The sequence below is a fragment of the Botrytis sinoallii genome (assembly GCF_014898435.1).
Source record: "Botrytis sinoallii strain Bc 23 chromosome Unknown BSIN_001, whole genome shotgun sequence".
In the NCBI taxonomy this organism is placed as follows: Eukaryota; Fungi; Ascomycota; class Leotiomycetes; order Helotiales; family Sclerotiniaceae; genus Botrytis; species Botrytis sinoallii.
The window spans coordinates 5,139,546-5,160,059 of NW_024066028.1; the positions used below are offsets into that span (position 1 = coordinate 5,139,546).

General features: G+C 42.5%; 5 protein-coding genes across 5 annotated transcripts; 1 reads left to right on the forward strand and 4 right to left on the reverse strand.

Moving 5' to 3' along the window:
- Positions 1-507: 507 nt before the first annotated feature.
- On the forward strand, positions 508-2,309 carry EAF02_001087 (uncharacterized protein; the record flags this gene model as incomplete). Its single annotated transcript, XM_038897135.1, has 4 exons — positions 508-529; positions 599-910; positions 973-1,643; positions 1,773-2,309. 4 exons carry the CDS (start codon positions 508-510, stop codon positions 2,307-2,309), a joined length of 1,542 nt encoding a protein of 513 aa, XP_038763994.1.
- Positions 2,310-3,389: 1,080 nt separating this feature from the next.
- Positions 3,390-4,715, reverse strand: EAF02_001088 (uncharacterized protein; the record flags this gene model as incomplete). Its single annotated transcript, XM_038897136.1, has 1 exon — positions 3,390-4,715. The coding sequence occupies one exon, from the start codon at positions 4,713-4,715 to the stop codon at positions 3,390-3,392; it is 1,326 nt and encodes a 441-aa protein (XP_038763995.1).
- A 2,853-nt stretch (positions 4,716-7,568) lies between these two features.
- Positions 7,569-9,273, reverse strand: EAF02_001089 (uncharacterized protein; the record flags this gene model as incomplete). The annotated part of the gene is made up of 6 exons (XM_038897137.1): positions 7,569-8,240; positions 8,313-8,447; positions 8,504-8,598; positions 8,652-8,794; positions 8,848-9,074; positions 9,130-9,273. 6 exons carry the CDS (start codon positions 9,271-9,273, stop codon positions 7,569-7,571), a joined length of 1,416 nt encoding a protein of 471 aa, XP_038763996.1.
- A 4,113-nt stretch (positions 9,274-13,386) lies between these two features.
- On the reverse strand, positions 13,387-13,800 carry EAF02_001090 (uncharacterized protein; the record flags this gene model as incomplete). The annotated part of the gene is made up of 1 exon (XM_038897138.1): positions 13,387-13,800. One exon carries the CDS (start codon positions 13,798-13,800, stop codon positions 13,387-13,389), a length of 414 nt encoding a protein of 137 aa, XP_038763997.1.
- A 2,335-nt stretch (positions 13,801-16,135) lies between these two features.
- On the reverse strand, positions 16,136-18,844 carry EAF02_001091 (uncharacterized protein; the record flags this gene model as incomplete). The annotated part of the gene is made up of 8 exons (XM_038897139.1): positions 16,136-16,402; positions 16,907-17,053; positions 17,122-17,228; positions 17,814-17,932; positions 18,003-18,028; positions 18,236-18,273; positions 18,411-18,663; positions 18,752-18,844. 8 exons carry the CDS (start codon positions 18,842-18,844, stop codon positions 16,136-16,138), a joined length of 1,050 nt encoding a protein of 349 aa, XP_038763998.1.
- Positions 18,845-20,514: the final 1,670 nt, after the last annotated feature.

Sequence of the window (20,514 nt, forward strand, 5' to 3'; positions counted from 1 at the left end):
TCGCTACAAATAGCACGATATCAAATTATAGCATTTTTTGAAAAGCTTCATGTTTTGAAATTCTTGAATCCAACAGAATAATTCCTTGCTAACCACGTCATGATACCTTTGTTAGTTCCAGGGGTCAACTAGTCTTATCTTTCCTTCATGCACTTCCCTCCCAAAATCAAGGTCTTAGAGGCTAGAAGGTGGAAATTGGAAGTTAGACTATCATTTCCAAGCTTATTTGTCCCTAAGCTCTGTTCTAGCCCCAGCCCAACACTTCAAAATCAGGCGGGGTGAATTATTTACTTGGAATAATGGAGGGGCATCCGAGTTTCAAAAATCGAATGTCTTGTAATCCTACGAGAATTCCATCTTTGGGATTCATTATTTAGTCTCGTAGATTCCCTTGTGTTTTTCCTAAAATTTCTTTAATTCCTATACACCTATATTCTACTACTACAACGACTACATAATTTTGGTTATTCATCAAACCCAAGGAAAGTCATTCCAAGATCTATCAAGATGGGGGACATCAGTGAAGAGAGTAAGCAACCTCTCAATTTCTCAACTCCTCAATATTCCGGTTCCAAAAGAACATACCTAATATCAATAGGAAATCCTACTCCGGAGAATATGACCATGCTCCAAGCCTTTGAATGGTATGTTCCAGACGATCATAAACATTGGCAAAGACTCCACGATGCAATCCCATCTCTCAAAGCTACTGGTATCGATAACATGTGGATCCCACCCGGATGTAAAGCTTCTTCTCAATCTGGAAATGGTTACGATGTTTATGATTTATATGATTTGGGAGAATTCGAACAAAAGGGAGGAAAAGGTACAAAATGGGGCAACAAGGAAGAGTTGGTAAAAATGGTGAAGAAAGCCAATGAAGTTGGAGTAGGAATTTATTGGGATGCTGGTAATGCTTCCTTGAAACATGCCTCTTGATATACGTATACTAACATTATCTTCTCCCTCAAGTCCTCAATCATAAAGCAGCAGCAGACCACAAAGAGAAGTGTCTTGCCCAAGAAGTCGATGAGGAAGACCGCACAAAGAACATCTCAGACCCGTATGAAATCGAAGGCTGGCTCGGTTTTGACTTTCCCGGCCGTGGCGATAAATATTCGAAACAAAAGTACCATTGGTATCACTTCTCTGGCACAGATTACAACGACGCAAACCAAAAGACTGCAATCTACAAGATTCTCGGAGATAAAACAAAAGACTGGGCAGATGACGGCGATGTCGATTCTGAAAAGGGCAACTACGATTACCTTATGTTCGCAGATCTTGACTATGGTCATCCGGAAGTAGAAAAAGATGTATTAAATTGGGGAGGATGGCTCGGAGATCAAATTACTCTGAAAGGAGTGAGATTCGATGCAGTCAAACACTTCAGTGAGGATTTTCTGAGAAAATTCATCACTCTTATGAATGATAAATATGGCCAAGGATGGTTCTTCGTAGGAGAGTTTTGGAAGGACAGTTTGGATGATATGAACAAATATTTGGATCGCATGGGCAGAAAGTTTAGTCTTTTTGATGCTCCATTGGTTTATAACTTCAGCAAATTGAGCAAGACAGAGGGAGGAGACTTGAGAGGTGTTTTTGATGATACCTTGGTTCAGACTGCACCAGTCAATGCTGTTGTAAGTTATTCTTTTCTTTTTTTCCCCTCAGAACTCTCTATTGCTTTCCCCTTTCTTTTTCGTTCATCAAAACTCTCTATCGGTTTCCCCTTTCTTTCCCTCAAACACGTGAAACTAACAAGTATCTAGACACTGGTCATGAATCACGATACCCAACCTTACCAGGCCCTCGAAGCTCCTATAGAACCTTTCTTCAAACCTCTCGCCTATTCCCTCATCCTTCTCCGCTTCGACGGCTACCCCTGCATCTTTTATGGTGATCTTTACGGCATAAAGGGCGAACATCCCTTCCCTCCATCGTGCGGTGGTGCACTCCCAAATCTTGCTCTAGCCAGAAAACTTTACGCATATGGAGAACAAAAAGATTACTTCGATTACGCAACCTGTATCGGCTGGGTGAGATATGGAACTTGGGATCGACCATTTGGTTGTGCGGTAGTATTGAGTAATGCGGGACCAGGAGAAAAGAGAATGTTTGTTGGAGAGATACATGCAGGCGAGAAATGGACAGATGTTTTGGGATGGGAACAAGGAGAGGTAGGGATTGGAGAGGATGGTTGGGGAGTTTTCAAGTGTCCGGGAACTAGTGTCAGCGTATGGGTTAATGCTGAAGCGGAGGGAAGAGATAGGTTTGGAAAGTTTGATGATGATATCTATAAGGAGTAGAGAGGCAGATGGATATATTGGGTGGGTAAATTGACTGATTGATGCAGGGCATTTTGATGTCCGAAAGAATGTTTTACGGGATTTTGGCGCTGGTGGTTAGATAATGGGTATGCGTTAAAGAGATACACACGGTACACAAGATAGACAGGATAAACGATTAAATGAATGATTTTCAGCGCAAAGTTCTAGCTCATCATCCCAGATCTAATTTTTGTACTTACTCTCTATCTCTTCGGTCAAATGACCAATTCCTTCTCTCATACTCTGTTCACGCTCGTCAATCTCACCATTTTGTTGGGGATTTCTCGAGTATTTATTATGTACTCTGCAGACTCCGGCAATAAGATTAAGGGGACGTGATTTCCCCATTCATCTAAACATCACAAAAAAGAGAAAGGAATGATTCGATTAATAGAATTCTTGATAAAATGATGTAGATATTAATTAGTTTCTACTTTGGCTTAACAAGATTGAGTAATAGTAATAGTATATCTTCATTCTTTTTGGGTATAGAAGAACCTGCAAGATGAACTCCTTGTAGAGGTGTGTACTGAGTATGGTATGCTGAAGCTAAGACTAACTAAGAATATTGGATATGATGGGATGTGTTGCTTTTCTTTCGTGGGGGTGCGTGTTGGCAGCGGATGAGACTGGTATGGGGACGTGTGATGAGAAGGTTGATGTAGGATTAAGATTGGAAGAAAATCTGATTCTATATATATAGTTGGTAAGTTAACTACCGGAACAAAGTGCAATAAACTAAGAACTCCAAAAGTACCGACAACCAAAATCGAAAGAGAAACTATTACAGGGCTGGTAAAAGAGAGCTTCAAAACGACATGCATACATATTCAAATCATGTTAGCTGATACCCCAACAACCCATATCCATATTCGTGTATCCAACTCAATCCTTTGTCGCTTCTTTTAGTCGAGATAGCGAGGCGGCTAGATACACATCTAAATCTGGCGGGATCGTCCTATCTGCACTGTTATTTCTCTGGGTTCCTCATTCCTCCTGTTAACTATCCTTCTTGAATATTTCGGCTTCGTGATCACTTTTCCTTGCTCACTCTGATATCTACTTCTTCCCGCCCAGATATCTCTCAGGCCACTTCTCCAAGTCGATTGTCATTGCCTCTAATTCTGTTTTGAATGGGTACTTCCTGGCAACCTCCCTATTGATCCCTCCTCTGTCGGCTATCTTAAAAAACTCCTCACAATCCATCTCACTGACAATTGCCTGATCCGGTATCCATTCCTCTACCAACCAATGAGTCTCTGTCACATAACTCACTCCATCCTCATATAGATGATCCTTGTCCCCATTCTTCCTCGAAATCTTCCCTCCTGAGGAATACACAAATTCATCAAAATATAAACTTGTACTCTGTGCTTTGATGCCCAATTGTCTAAGTCGATTCAGCGAGATAACGGATACACGACTTCCCGCTTCTTTCTCTTTGTGGCACTCGGGCAATCTCATAATTCGTGCAATGGATGTGGATACGGAAATGTAGGGACTGGGAACCTTGTCCCGGTTGCAATGGGATTGGAATGCGCGGCCGTCGGCTTGTCTTTCGTCTGTTACGCCGGATGTGTAGAGACTGTCTATCCAGCCTGAGCAACGGAATCCGTAGGAGCGAGAATAGGTGGATTGAGATGTTGCAGTGTGCACACGGTAGAGGAGGGTATCGGTATTGGCATTCTTGTTTGGAAGGGTGTGAGGGAGAGGAAGGGAGAGTAGATGCTTAGTTAGAGCCTCGAGCTGGGAAATGGAAGTAGCGAGATCATTTTCTTGGATTGGATTCTTTTGGCGAGTGAGGATTGTGAGTTCATTGGGGTAGTCAGCTCGAGGAGGGAAAAGTTGAGGGTCATCGTGCTTGAGAGAGTGATTGCGGGAAGGAGAGTGTATAGTGATGAAATTATCCGGAGAAGTGGATGTTAGATTGCGCATTATAGGGATACCAGTGAGGTGAGAAATCAAATGAGAAGTCCATTTTCGGTAGAATTGGAGGGTTTGATAGTATGCGCGTAAGTCCTCGGATTCGAGATTTAATTTATGATTGTGGGGATGGATAGGATTCCGAGTGATAGTCAGATCGTAGCGATCGCGAGGGAGAATGGAAGTGTTAGATAAAGATAGATTGCTGAAGGAAGGACCATTGTTCGATCCAAGAAGCGAAGCTACAGAGTCATTACTTGATATAGATTTCGTAGTTGATGATGCACCGAGACCTGAGATGAATGGATCTGATTCAGATGTAATATTTGCCGAGAATCTGAAGAGAGGAGAGGGGGACAATGAAGGGGGAGTGTAGTCAGGTGTTGAGATGAAAGCATTTCTTGGATTGTGTCTTGGAGTGGAAGGTTGAGTAGCAAAGTCGGATTCTGGTTTTGCTGTCATTCTGATGTTGAAGGTAATCTTTGATTGAATGTGACTTGATGTGAAATTGATAAAGAGATGATTACTCTGAAGAGTTTGATTTTGATTTGGTATCTTGATATTTGGGTAGAGTCCAAGGTTATAAAGACAATCGATGCCAATAGACACTCACTAAGCCACAATTGAATTCCGTTACACAGTTCTATAAACACGGCTGATTACGACCTCGAGATTTGCTGATATGCCAGCTCAGGCGCATTATCATGTATTTTCAAATAAACGCCTCGACACTTGTGCGCTATGCATCATCAAACCCGAATTAAATGGGTATATTTTCGAATGAATTGCGTTCATTATTGCTATTGAGAGGCCGGCCGCGGGCCTCGAGGTAGGTCGGCTATGCAACTCGGGCTGACAGCCTGACTAAAAAACAAAACGAGAACAAATTGTGGAACAGAAGATTTCACACCATCGAATCGTTTAAAATCGAGCGCACCAATGCGCGCATAATTCTTCAAAGATAACCACGAATATAACATGGGGAAGAACCTCGAAACCTAGAGTCAGAATTCGGAAAATTATTTGTCTGCCTAAAATGCGGCACGAACAGCTACCAAGCCACCCAAGCCGGGTTATGTGCGGGAATGATTTGTGACCACTCGTGGCTTATTGCTGAAGGATTGACGTTTCATCTTGGGGGAGGGGGAGATGGAAGCCATATGTATGGATGAATTTGGTTTTGACACAGTGAAGTAGAAAGCCAAACAACTTTCGCTTATGTTTCTACAGTTCAGAGCATGACATCAGGTACACTCAATATCATTTATCAACAGATATGTCTAGAAACAGATCCGCCCGAGTGATATTGGCTAGATGGTAATATGAAATCAAATTCAAACCGTAAAATACAATTCGATGGGTGTAAAACTATCTACAAAGACGATTAAGCACGGTAGATATATTCAGAAGACAGACAGAGAATGAACCTCAACTTCAGCATAACTACCTGTTATAACTTCTCGGAGCTAATTCGGGGCAAGATATACTCCAACCAACCGTCCTTCCCAGCAATTTGATTCTCTTTCTCCGATCAAACTCTCCGCTTGACATCCCGAAGAAATTCATCGTTCCTGAAGTATTCAAACTGGAAGGCAAACAAGTCTGCATAATATGGCTGCTCAATTGCAATATAAAATGTCTCTCTACACTGTCCCGGATTTGAAGGTTTTCACTATCCATCAATGCCAGTTCACCATTGTCTCTCCTTCTATCATTCAAGAAGTCCACAACTTCGCTGGTAACTTTATGATAGAAAATTTCTTTGCTCCAGGTCTTGAGTTCTTTTTTTACTGGGCGGTATTGATTGATCTTATTGGTGCAATCCGGACTCAATTGTTTTTGCTGGAAATATTTGCGCTTGCGTTCGCGGTATGAGGGACAGGACGAACCCTTTCCATTGCAATCTGGAGCTGGTATTGGGGTATCAGGAATGATTCGATCGCTTGGGTCAATGCCGTCAATTCTGCCGTGAATATGACAGCACCAGTAAAGTGGCGCTTGATTGCGACACATGGCTTTTGTTGCAGTTTATACGAATTTGATGTATTTTTCCTTAGGACGGCGCCAAAAAGGAAGTATCCTCGGTGATGCGATGTGTGTGTGGGTTTTGATATGAGACAATCTGAAGTACCTTATGCTGATATGCCCGAGGACTATCAAAGAATCAATAGTTTGAAAGAGCTGGAGGTATGTGGCAAATTTCGGAAATAGAAGAAAAACGAGTTTCTGGATAAGATGACTGAACTGGAATTGGAAGAGAAATTGATGAAGAGCTTCGAAAAAATATGTACTTGACATCAAAAACTATAAACCACTTCTTTAACTATGGCAAAGATCCTTTTCCAAGCACAGAACTTTGCGGCATTAGAATCACACACTTTGTTGTTACGATAAGACGCTATAATGGAATTGGTTGAATTGTTCGGCTTTCCACCAGCAGCAGCAGAGACAATGCATTTGGACCATTTTGTCTGGAACCACTTGGGAGGAGTGTCTTTGACAGTTTCGAAAGATGTATTCTCGAGGATATCATGAATATTTTCTGTACAGAGATTTGTCAACTCCCTCACAAGATCAACATACTCCTATTCAATTGACTCGAAGGACGTGTGACGTGATATCTTGGCAAACAAACTCCCCTTTCCTAAAAATCTACTCTACATCCATTCACTTGAATAAATATTTTTATCCCAGGTCCTCACACCAAGCCTCCAGAATCAACATACTCGAGGAGCCTCTCAAAACTCTCCCCATTTCACTTGACTACGTTCTATCACTCGTCTCATTTTGCCTAGATCGCATATACCATCTACATCATCCACAACCTTGTCATTCTAAATTCTCCTGAATCAGCTTTCTTAGCCACCTTGGCTTCGCCGGTTGACCGGATGAAAGTCGTCCAGGTGAGGACCCATCAAAATGTGAATGAAACCTTTATCTTTGGCTCGAACAATCAAGAAACGTAAATAAAGTGAAATAAGAATATGAAGGAAATTCCTCCTCAGATGGGTTAACTTTAGCAATTTAGGAAGAGAGGAGAGAGGACTTCTCCGAGCTTTTGCTGTATTAATTATAGCTTTGTCACTAATTGAGCAAACCCTATTTCCAATACAAGAATTCGGGTCGCTAGCGAGCCAATCTACCAAGACTACTAGGTGAGATATGTACTCGAACGTATGGAGATGGAATGCAATGCAATGCGATGGATGTGATGCGAGATGAAATTGAAAAATGCTAACATTGGGTATCATATAATTTCGTCTTCCCTCCACCCTCATTCTTTGCCCATTCTCTCTTCTCATATCCTCTATCAACCTATCGTCCAGCAACAGGTCCCCCATAAACACTACTAGCACTATTCGTAAATCTAAATTCCTGCACCACTCTAATCTGACCCTCTTCCACCTCCTCCCCTTCTCCATCTTTCCTCTCATCTCTACTCCAATTCCAGCGGTTATGATTTCCATAGCCCGCCTGAATCGTCGTTCTCATATTACTCTTTTCCTTCTTCGGTACTAAATCTAATCGTTGTTGTAATTCCGATATTTGCAATTCTTCTTTCGAACTCCCATTGCCGTTAGGAGTAGATGTGTGCGAACGAGACTGGAAATAATTCCCCCTCTCATCTTCACTCAGCGCCGGACTTTTACATCCCATGTAAGATCTCCGCAGCGCAGCTTTCGGAACCATAACAACCTCATCATCATCCCACTCCCCAGGTCCAATTTCTTTGATCCTAGGGATTAAAGATTGCTTTCTTCCTCTTGATCGGGACCTTTCATGATTGAGTTTCAGTTCGCCCAATTCGACCTCCTCTTCTCGAAAAGGCGAACTTCCAGTATGCGATGAGATTTTCGTGGATTGATCACGGACTTGTTGGGAATAACGTTTGATGATGGGAGCGACGATTGGAAGATTGGTTACTAGGACTGCGAGAAATGATTCGCGAAGCGACCATTGTCCGCTCGATGTGGCTGTGCCTAAGGTCTTGAGGTGGGTTAGTCTTGGAATGGATTTGGGAGAGGAAGAAGGTTGGTGAAATGAGAATGGGAGAGTTACGTCGGAGCCAGAACTTATGGTCAAGATGGAAACACAACGTAGGATTCCGAAGACGGTGACGAGAAATCCTCCACTGTAAAGGACGAGAAGAAAGAGCTTTTGATATGGTAACATGCCCTTGGTACCAAGAATTGTCTATAATATGTCAGTTATAGTTTAAGGGAACGTGAGGCTAGAACGTTTAAACGTACAGGTAGAGGTATAGCCATAATATATATATTGGTTACAGTATTAACAGACATGATGAAAGCCATTTGAAAGACGGAATTGCCAGAATAACAGGAATCTGTGGTTTGTTATTAAAAAGGTCTCCAAACAGGCTGGATGCCAGCTACTCACTTCCTGGATCTGGATAAATTTGCCATTGCTTCTTCAATGGCATGCATTTACAAAATACTACCAGAATAGCTGATAGATATGTGACGCCCAACACCACATATCCTACAGTGATACGTTTCAATGGCCTTTTTTCAGCAGCTGAACTATAATTCAATGTTAGTCATTATATAATACCGAGATCAAGAGCTACCCTTACATCAAACGAGCATAGTAAGTTATCCAACAAGCTTTCAGTAACCACATCAACGAAATGTAGGTTACCCAATTCCAAATATGCGTTTTAGCCCCGTTAACTCGATACAACCATTCTAAAGAATTAGGATCAAGAGTCTGACGCTCCAATTCAGTCATTCCACCATTCGAATAACCTAACCAGCGAGCCACGAGGTAGTATGATAAGGTTGCTTCAGCTGTATATGCGAACTATCACTGCACATCAGAATCATATCCCAACAAGTTGCATCAAAGTGCTACGAACCAAAACGGCAAACATTAAACCATCATCCAATTTCAATTGTCTCCATCCCAGATTCGAGACTCGTGCAGAAATTCTCACTGCAATGAATACGACGGCTATGGCCCAAGATGTCCATGCCTCCACGACGAGATTTGTACAGCTCATATCATCCGGGCAGTCTCAAATCCAATGGCCAGGTTTTTGCAAGTCGTTGACTTCGTAACACCAATACATCGAATATGTCACTGCCAACCAAGCTTTGAGATAACCTAAGCACAATGGGTAATGTGTAACGGCAGGAAGGTGTGTATATTTGAAAGTCAAAGAGTACAATCAAAGAGAGTCAAGAACAGGTGGAGTACAAGTTATGGGGTTCGTCGAACTAAAATGTAAATTTCATGGAGATGCTAATTTCAATTTTCCATCCTTAAAACAATATCAATGGTATATGATCGATGAAGCCTCGTTTCATTCGATCATTTTTGTTGAAAATTGCCACCATTAGACATGGAAATTGTTGGTCAATCGGAAAGTTGCCTGACCTTGTACCTCCACGAATCGATAGATTTGGCGAGGATCTACTCTTAAAATGGATCGTATAAAATCATTGGGGCACGATACTTGTGGCTGCCAGCAAACATCGCCTTATTTTCCCTCTAGAACCTTTTGAAAATGGGTCCGAAGGAAGATTTGATAATGTTATTTGAGTATGACTGGGCGTGGTGTGTATGTATTGTGGCTCGTGCTATTGAGATATATTGGGATACACCATACCAAAGATCAAGGGACACAGTTTGTGGAGAGGTGTCATCTGTAAAAATCCACTTAGATTTTAACATGTACCCATGAGATGGGAATAGCTTCAGATGAAATCGATGACAGACCCACTTGTCATCTTCCGAAACCGAGGCAATTCTCCGTACCTAGTCTGTTCTTGGAGCTCAGATGAATGATTGGGTCCTGTTTGTTAAGCCACGAAAGATTAAAACCAACCAATGAGAACCCACGATAGAAGTTCGAATAATTATACCAAGGTCAGAACCGTGGGAGATCTCATGAATGCAGCTGAATAGAACCAATCGTTCAACGATGTATCAAGAACAAGGGACCGAACATCTAAATGAGGGCACCTGTTCGTGAATAGTAATCACTATCTTCCCGTCCGATGTATCCAGTAACTGCCCTTGAAAGAGTACCAACTCCGTACAACTGTCATATATTATGGTGGATCTCCAGGTACCATCGTGAGCTTTGAGCCTTTGGTAGCTTATACCCACGATCCTTAGATGGCCTGACCTATCACATAACGAAGAACTACTTTCATAGGGCTTGATGAACCGATCGTGTAGATTGACCATCCTAGGAGCTCCAATCTTATTCGCAATCCTAACCAGATTTGAACAAACCGATAAGCTGGAACCAAACATTTGAAACTCCTTTAATTCTGGCTGGAAGATAAAGGTAACGAATAATCTATTGAACTCGTCATTTTGGAAAGATTTTATATTAAAAGTTCGTTCCTATCGTTCAGAACACTCCAAGAAGTGAAAGGTCCCAAACAAAAGTAAAAGCAGACTGCGCCGTAACTCAGGGTTCGGGCGGCTACACCGGACGAGGAGAGTTTAGATCTGGGTTTTCCTTGCTTCCATCAGTCAAATTTTGTGCCGTGGTGGGTCGTGTTAAGAAAGGTATTCCCGTTTGGTTCGATGGTAATATGTAAGGTGACATATTGACGAGGAGTCGAGATTTTGAATGTTTCCCATTCCCATTCCCATTCCCATTCCCATTCAATCCAGTTTATCTCGTTGAAACAGGTAAAGGTCGAGAATAATCCCTTCTCTGTCTGTTGCCGTGCCGTGATGTTGAAAAGGTTGAGAATGGGTTATTGGACTGATAAGAATCTTGGTGATAAGAGATTGCATACCATACCCCTGCCAGCTCAGCCTGGCACATGACTACCACATGACTTTCACATGATTCCCGTTATCTTCATCCTTGTTGCATATCTGATTCAATGATGAGCCAAGATCTTTCAATCAATCAGTTCGAGTAAATAGTATCATGTGATTGACTCTGATTCGCATGCATACGATGCATCTCTAGTGTTGGTCGAAAAAATGGGATGAAACATTTGAATTCGATATTCGTTGACACAATGTAGGATCAACACCTCACTGTCGCCAGAAGAAATCCCTTGGATTCCTGTTCTCTTTCATCACAGAAAAAAGATTCAAAAACACACGTCGCAATAATTATCCGGTTCCGAATCTTTTAATTCTCAAGTGGGAATGCGCGGTGAGTAGGTATATGCTTGTTTGTCCAAGACGCACGACGGCGGTGAAGATATCCTTCCACATGTATCTCTCTCATACGTAGGTATCTATTCGCTTTGCTTTAATCATTCATCTCACTTCATTTCCTCCCGAATTCTATATCCTTTTAAAGTTTCCTTATCGTCAAAGTATATCGGTGAATTTTTCCAACGCCGCGAGAAAAAAATTTAACTTCGGTTTTCATCATAAGGCTGGAAACACTAGAAAATCTAGAATTTTCTAGCTTCTCGACTCGATTCATTGCGCAAAGACGTCAGAGAAATAGTCCATGACTCGAGTTCAAATAGGAGACTTCAGATAATTTCACGGAGGAATTTTTTTGTGTTGTGATCTTTTTATAGTTATTTTCTCAAGGGCGTATTTACTCGTTTGAAATTTTGTTGTTTTCATTATACTCACTTGAACATTCTTTTGATTCTATTTCGATGTACTAGAATAGAGTTTGGATAGTAGCAGGAACATCACCATCTAGACTCATGTTCAACAAGGAAAGGAGAAAATCGGTCACGATGTCAATCAAAAAGTCAATCACGACACCAAAATCATGGTTCTCATCAAGGTCTTCAAAAACATCAGAAAAGCCAACATCACCTACCTCAACACCACCTACCTCAACATCACCTACCTGGGAATTTCATCAATTCACTCGCCTCCCCTTGGAACTTCAACGCCAAATCTGGCGTTCCCTGTTCCCTTCCTCCCGAACCGTCTCCCTCTCCTACAACATCACTCCCCTCCAAGCTAACTCTACTCCACCTCCCATCACCCTCTCCATCTGTTCTGAATCACGTTCCGAGACACTCTTACACTACACTCTTCTTTACCGTTCGGAATTCCCCGGATCTCGTGGGAAATCTGGTGGCAATTGCGGGATTCTCCTCAGCAAATGCATGAGACAGCCTATTTGTGTAAATCCACTCACGGACACGATTTCCTTTTTCGCCGGGGATCTATGCGGGGAGAATTTCAAAGGTCGAAAACGCTTCGTCGAGTGGATGGCATTTTTGAACTCGGTGGATAGGAGGATTTTGGACGGAGCCACTGTGGTGCAGTTGGAGGGCCTGGATTGGGATAATACGATGTATATACATCTGAAGTTTCAGGAATGGTTAAGGTGTAAGGAAGTAGTGGTGGAGTATGAGGGACAGGGAGGAGCGGAGAGCTGGGAGGAATTAAATTATGGGGGTTTGTTGAGATTGGAGAAATTGCAGGAAATTAGGTGTAGGTATACTCATAGCGAGTATATGGGAAATTTTGAGGAGCAGTTAAGGACGTTCTTGGGATTTCATACACAGGTTTGGGGTGGGAAGATTCCCGTTGTGAAGAGGGTGTCTTGAGGGGTGACGAGTTGAGTTGAGATCTGATGGTGTACGATTTGAATTATTGAAGGGATACTAAATTTGGGATAGGAATATGGGTATAATACGGCGTTTCGGATTGGAATTTGGGAACAGAGATATCATGCCATTAGATATAATAGCATTTAGATTATAGAATAATCAATATAGACTCCATTTATATACATTTCCATTTCCATTTCAAAGATACACGCACCCATATAACGAAGCCCATCTGTCAATGGCGAGCCTTGGAACATCTATAGGAACTCTCATCATACTACATATGTGAAGAAATAGATTTCTGGATATGTCAAAAACAGATAAAATTCTTCCGAACATTCCGAGCTTCCATAGTTCGCACCAAAGTTTGGATAACATTCAAAGAAGTACATCACATTCAAAATGCACGGATGGAGCAAAAGATCAGGTAGCAAAACTTGCATTATCATTATTACTTTGCTTCAAAATATTCGTAACCATACTCGTGAATCGTCATAACACCATTACTCCCATCTCCAATGCAATATCCATCTCCATCTCCATCGTCCTCTATTTCATTCTTCCATTCCTATCCCCATGCTTGCATTCTGGACTCCTTCACCCATCTACAATCCACAAACACTTCTATCGACTTGAGTGTAGCTAGCATCGATTCTTCCAAGCGCAACTGCTTGTCCCCCCGTCAAAGCATCAAGGGCTCGTTGTCCAATGTTGAATCCAGCACCGGCGTGGTCAATGGCAAGGACATTGATGCTTCTTCCTCCATAGCTCAATTGGTAACAGTTACCGCAGTTTGCATCGTTCCAGCCGGCGATGGTGGATGCACCACCGATGTTGGGGAAGTTCCTGAGGGAACCTTGGGTAGAGTAGCCCTTGGTGAGGAGTCCGTTGGCTCCGTCGGAGCAGGAAACTACGGAGAGAGAACGGCCGGCATCATCGTAGCCGACGTCGTAGGAGACGGTGATGGCTGTTGCGCTGACGGCAAAGGTGAGGAGAGTAGCGAGAGTTGGGAATTGCATTTTGAATTTGGTTGGTTGAGGTGAGGAAGTTGTTTTGTTTGTTTGTGAGGTAGAAGTTCTTGTAGATATCTGAGATACTTTGAAGTAATGTATGTAGATGTTGATGTTAATAATGATCTTCCACCACGGCGCACATCATATCTTATATACTTTCTACCCCTCAAAAGCCCCTCACCCCAGCCTCATGTCCGCCCCAATAATTCATCAGAGAATTCTCCGTATCTGTCGCCTCCTCTCACCCATCGGAACTCGTGATAGCGGGGTACCCACCAGGACCACATTGTCTGCATTTGTCAATTACGAGATACATTCCATTGCAACTAAATCAGATGATATCTATTAACACTATTGATAACCCCATCAGCAGAGTCTCCTCTCAGCAATACGAGAAGACCAGCGGTATATGCACGCTGCATGCAAGGCTGTGCGGGGACGAAAATCTTGGCATCGAAGCGGTATCGTGTGCATCTTCCGGACGCCTCGATCTTATGCTTGTTCCTCCGCATTTCTATCACTTTGGAGTAATAAATTTACATAAAGTAAGTCTCATTCATTGTTAAGGCGAGTACGAGAGAATGGAGGCAGTGGGGGATGTATCCACACAGTTGACTACGTCAGATGCATGCGAATCTATAAATAGGTAATGAGTACCGTACGGATGCCGATCTCCTCGTATTCCAACGATTTGTTCCATAGATTTCCATGTGTGCCAATGTTTGCCAAGCTCAATTGCCTTGAATACTTGAAGTTGAAGAATGACGAGTTCCGCTTTTTGCGATACCGAATGATTTATGTGGTGAGAGTGTTGTGTTGTGTTGTGTGAGGAGTGGTGTGAGTGAGTTGTCAGATGAAGTGGTGGTGGATGGGAATCTCGGGAGTCGGCAGTCAGTGAAGTGAAGTGAAGTGGCAAGAGTGGCTTTGATTTTGGTGGCTGGGAACTTCCCCGCAACTTTGTTTGTTCGACGACAACAACACGAGATTTAGGAGCGAGAAGATGCGGAAACATCATTCCTATCAGCGACATCGAAGTTAGTGTTTGGTATTGGGATGAATTTGGAAATTTGAGACGAGTTGGAAATTCCAACTCTCAGAATAGGAAGTTTCAATGGGCTTGCTTTTTGTTCACGGCTGCCTTTGCAAATCCCCTTCCCTTCAACGTTTGCTCCTGTCAATTCTTGAAGGGTCGTTTTGTTTCAAAATCGGGGGTGCCTAGTGACCAGTGCACTAATGCTTATACTAGATCTTCACTATTTGCTTTTGATACAAACGTTCACTTCCTCTTCGTCCACCAAATTCTATAATGTCACTATTCAATGACGAAAACTTTCCTAGAGTGTGATCTCTCTTTTCTATATCAGCTCTGATCACTCATGGGTTTCCAGTCAGCAGAGTTATGTAGGTAGGTATTCACATTCTTGAAGAAGTGAACAGGTAACAAAGCACAATTCATTCACCACAGTGGATTCCGGAAATGTCGGACATTGATTCATAGAGGGGCCAGCTCTTCACAAATAGATTCATAAACTGCTCATATTATTTGCATGGAGATCCCAGTCACAACAACAAATATCAAATACATTCGATGCTGGAAGTCTAACAACATGCAAGGCCATATCAAGTATACCATTTATTTTCAGCGAACTCTTCACTACTCCAAATTTCTACTCATCGCCGCAGTCTTGGTATCCACAAGCATAACCTCCACTTGTACTAATATTTCCAGAACCTGGGGACACTGGACTAAAGCAAAGGCTAGGCAAAGATGCTCAGGATTGATATACTCCCAGTATGCCTTTGAGAGCGGTCTACAGTTGCTCGGGCAAGAAGGAAGCTAGATGTGGAGATCCACGGTATGGGAAACCGTACTGATAAGACTTATATCAAGAAGCAAGAAAACTCCATGGAATATGGGTTGCAGGGTGGGTAGATCTTGATTGTCGGTGACAAAAGAGTGGGCCGTTGAGATGAGGCATGCCCGTCGAAAGCAATCTTATGGTTCGAGGTTCTCTTTGTCTCTTAAAGACACTCGTCCACTAGATTGCGTCGAGGATCAGTTTTTAGAGACTTCCCTCCCTCAGATGCCAAAAATGCAAAAAGAAACATACAACAGTGGGATTCGCTGGTGGTCACCCACCAACTACTAATCCACCGATCTGAAGCTTGTGTACGGCAGAGCGGACGGATGCCCAATTCTCTTCAGTCTATGGTCGTATGTGACAGCGGCTCACGTTTTCTGGTACTATACTGGAACAAAAGATATGGCAATACTTCAATGAAACTAAATTTGAATTACAATTCCGCACAAGACTAGCAAATACCTTCTCCGACAGCCCAATCAGCTCTGCCAAATAAGGTTTCGGAGTTGATCTGGCTCGGTCCGATCTCTAGGTTTGATTGGGCTACCTGCCAACATGCCTTGGTATATTTCACTATCCTCGGCAAGCGTGTTGCTTCGCCATTGTGTCATAAAATATGACTTGTAAGACATCTCGCTGATGTAACCACATTGTCCACCTCCAGAATACCACTCAATATACTCTGTCTTAGCGAGAGAACAATCGAGAAATTCCCGACGGAAGTGAATGATTGACTCCTTGATGCGCTATGTAAAGTCAGTCAAACACAAGAATTGTGAAGTATATTGGGTATTGTGAACTTACATTGCGGCATACCTCTGGAAATCGCTTCAAGATGAAGGAAGTGATTTCTCGAGTGGCATATCTTGGCTGGGGTGCCTCTTATCTAGGCATATTGCCTTGGTGGCAAGGCAGGGGAAAAGCAACAACCAGCAAGAGCCGCGGCATTTGAAATGCCCAGATGTCGTGGTTGGGTTGTAGGTAAGGGCTCGATGAATAGTCATCTGCAGACGAGAGTGGATGGTTGTGGAAGCAAGTCGCCTGGCTTGAATCAAGCCACCGGCGAATTTGAATTCCCTTGAGTCCCATTTGCTTTCTTTCACCTTGGCTGCACCAAATTCTCGTTGTTTTATCTTTTCGAAGCAGGCAATTTCCTGGAAAGTCTTTAAACTCGTTGGAACCTATCAAAAAAAGCGTTATTAAAGCAGTCTTGAGAGAGAAGAATTATACTAACATCATCCACCCTCTACCTCCGCTTCAAATTCTTGATTTGGTTCATCTTCATCGGAAGTGAGCACTCCGGGATCGAGTGCAAGGCAGCAAGGCCATTGCATACCCTTTCTAAAGGGCATATGAAGGCGTTGGGACCCTTGGGTAGGGGCATAGACCGGTATTAACTGTCTAAAGCAAAAGGGAAGTCAGTACTTTATATTATGGACAATTGAACTAAAATCGGGATACTTACTAGGTAGCCACTGGAAAAACTCTTATTTCCTTCCCGTACGGCCTGTCTACGACCAAAATACAAGCTGGTTGGAGTATGAGCTCCAAACTTTGCTCTGCACACGAAGCCTAAACTCTTATCAGCTATCAGTCAATGAGATGCTCAAGATAGTACTGACCAACATTATCCACGACTCTCTGCCAGTAGGATCTCAAACAGTTCAAACACGACGAGGAAAGAAAGCGCGCGCCGAAGCGGCTATGGTTAACTGTGTTTTATTACTACTACTTGTCCACCTCCTGCATATACACTATCAAGAATATGAGCCCATCCCCCGTCTCCTATCCCCAGAAGTATTTGCAAAGCAACAACTCGGACAATAAAAATTCCACATCATCCACGCAGCTGCCACCTTGCGCTCTTCAAGCATCCAAGGACATCAGATATAGACATCTTTCACATCTGAATGACGACCACCGTTGAAACCCCCACAGCCACACCGGCACTTCAAGTAAAGAAGAGCCTGCCTGCGCAGGCAGACAACTTAATATTTTTGAAGATCTGCTCGGGAGCAGATTTGACGTTGGCATTTATATCGAATCTGATTTAACATATCTTGTGATCCGGCAAGTCCAGAAGTCAATGCATAAGTCTTGGTCTCACTCCCCTTGCAGGAGGGAAATCTAGCTTGGAAGAGTGAGACCAGGACTTACTCGTTGACTTCTGGGCCAAGATCGCCCACGAAGGGTGCTTCGTGCTCACAAGAGGGAAGCGGTCCTGGAATAATGACACGAGGTCATATTCGTTGACTTTGGGGCCAAGGTCGTCATCACTTGGGTATAATGTTAGAAATGGTAGAGCTTATATGCTTGCAGGAGGAGAAAAGCTTGGGATGGACTTACAGTGTTCTGACACCGAGGTCAGCCCTCTATGTATCGTAGAGGTAGCTTGAAAAGCCTCACTTAATTTTTTTCATCGAATTGAGACACCACCACCATGGTGGTGGGGTTGGAGTTGGCATCTGGAAACTCTCATTGCTCGTTGTGCGCCGTGCATATCAACGGCCCTTACGCCTGAAGAGATGTTCCAGGCGGTGAATATATATGTCATGATCTTAGGAAGGAGATCCGCGCACGCCGGAAGCCACGAGTCGTTGTCGAAAGTAACGAACCGCTACGAGTCATGTGTGTCAGTTGTGATACGTCTGAAGAGTTGTTCAAAGTGTCGAATGTAGATCTTCATGATCTTAAGAAGTAGATCAGGTGTTGGTATGCTAGTTGCATACTGACCGTTGGAATGAGGTGACTTACATGGCTTAATACCCCCTGGGACTTGCAACTGCAAAACCTCATTTTGCTCCGGAAGTCCGAGAGTGCTGAGAAGTGCGGCGACGGGTGACCAGCGACTTTCTGGGTGCTTCTTGAGTAGTATAGTATCGACAGGTATGCTGCTATCCGACGCTATAACAAGCAAACTAAGCTGCCCCCCATAATTTTTTCTGGCGTTGATAATGTCGACTTGAATTTGTTGGGGGAGACTCTTTTCTGTACAACAGATCAGTTTCTGGAAATAAGAGAGAAATTGGAGGCTATAAGCAAGCTACCATGGACTCTGGAATCAACAAGAAAGCTATGAGTAGTTGTGGACTTACTGTGAATTGTATACCGTATAATGATATGAAGTCCAAGGACTTGATTCGATCTTCAATTGTTGAAGTCCAAGAGAAAGTAACTCGAGATCCCATTCTAATAGATTCGATAAGTCATGTCTTGATCGTATCAATATATCAAGTAATAGTCCTATCAAACAGGGAATTTAAAAGCAAAACACAAGATCGAATCAAAGAATTTGGAAGTTATAAAGTTGTTGTCAAGATTGTGGGAAGCTTGGAGAATGGAAGAGCTCTAGGACTTTAAATGGCTATCCTAATCCCGAAACAAGACAAGAGTCCTTTGAAGGTCTTACTTCGGGTTTATATTTTCGATATTTGAATTTTCAATATCAGAATTCTCGAGCAGTTGTGTGAACACCAATTGTCGAAGCGAGGGCTTTGATATTTGTTGAACCCAGACTCACTTCAAACAGTACTTGTTTGTTTATTGACATTTTTGTTATTGTTTCCATAGTCGTCTTCAATGAACATGAAATTTTGTTTGTAATATGAACCACGCAAAAATAACAGGTTACTGTCATGCCGATAGATGAACTATAGTAGAAGATTTACTGTCAAGGCAATAGACAAAGTGAGGTTTCTCGTAATCTGTAATTCAAATACCTGTATCAACATTTAATCTCTCAGTACACAATGGTTATAGATAGTAACCCTCTCTGGATTATATGTTGATATATAGTAGATTTTTCTGGGGGTTCCAACCTGTGAACTTTCTGCCAACACATGTACGCTTTTCTTGACTATCAAAATAATTCTCCATCATGGAAACAAATCAGTCCAGAAAAGCTTGCACTCTATAAGAAATTCTCCTTGCTTTTGAAAATCACTTTAACGTAAGCACTTGGTGGAGTCTACGTTGTTATTTCTGATCTCAACACAAGGACGAGTCAGACATGCTATTTTCATACAGAGTTCTGATATGGGAACTGATATACACCAATCAGTATCACGGGGCGCACACCTTTCATGCGCGAGTAATCATCTTTAATATCATTCATTTCATCTTCTAAGATCTCTATGCCATGTACCACACATATGAATGAACATCCTCATGTTCTTGTGGTGAAGAAACTTTCATATGATTTCCGTGATTTTCTCCCAGTAAGCAGTCAGCACAAGGCAGAGAGTGCTCATGCATTGCTCAGGCAGCGTCTTGATCGCATAATGTCTTCTCTATCACATGCTGTTCGACTACTAGGTAGGCATAGCCTCTGATCTCATAAATAAATCATCCATCACTCCACAATTCTATCTCTCAATTGATCATCCCGACACTCTCGCTACCTCACTTCTCATCTTTTTCTTCCCTTGATGTGATGTCCCGCCTCCGGAGAACTTCCATGCCATCAACTGACAAAAAAATTCAAGATATCACGACCTAATTATGAGATATATGGATATAATCAGGCGTATTGAATCGTAAGCTCATGAATGGCGTACTGTTAAGCGAGTTAGTACTTGAATTTTGAACTGCAAACATCACGGATCTACATTCAATAGACACACTTCACTAAAGAAGATAGAACTTCCACATCCAAAATATATGTCTTGTCACTAAGTAATGGTGATTGCGAGCTTCAACAATGCACCCGCTAAAATCTTTTGTCATTCAGACGACAATTACATCTCAACGTTTCTCGCTTAGAGACAACCACAATATAATTATGAGATGATATCTCAAGATCTACAATATCATCATTGACACTTCAGCATTCACTCCATTCATCCCCCCTTCAGCCCCT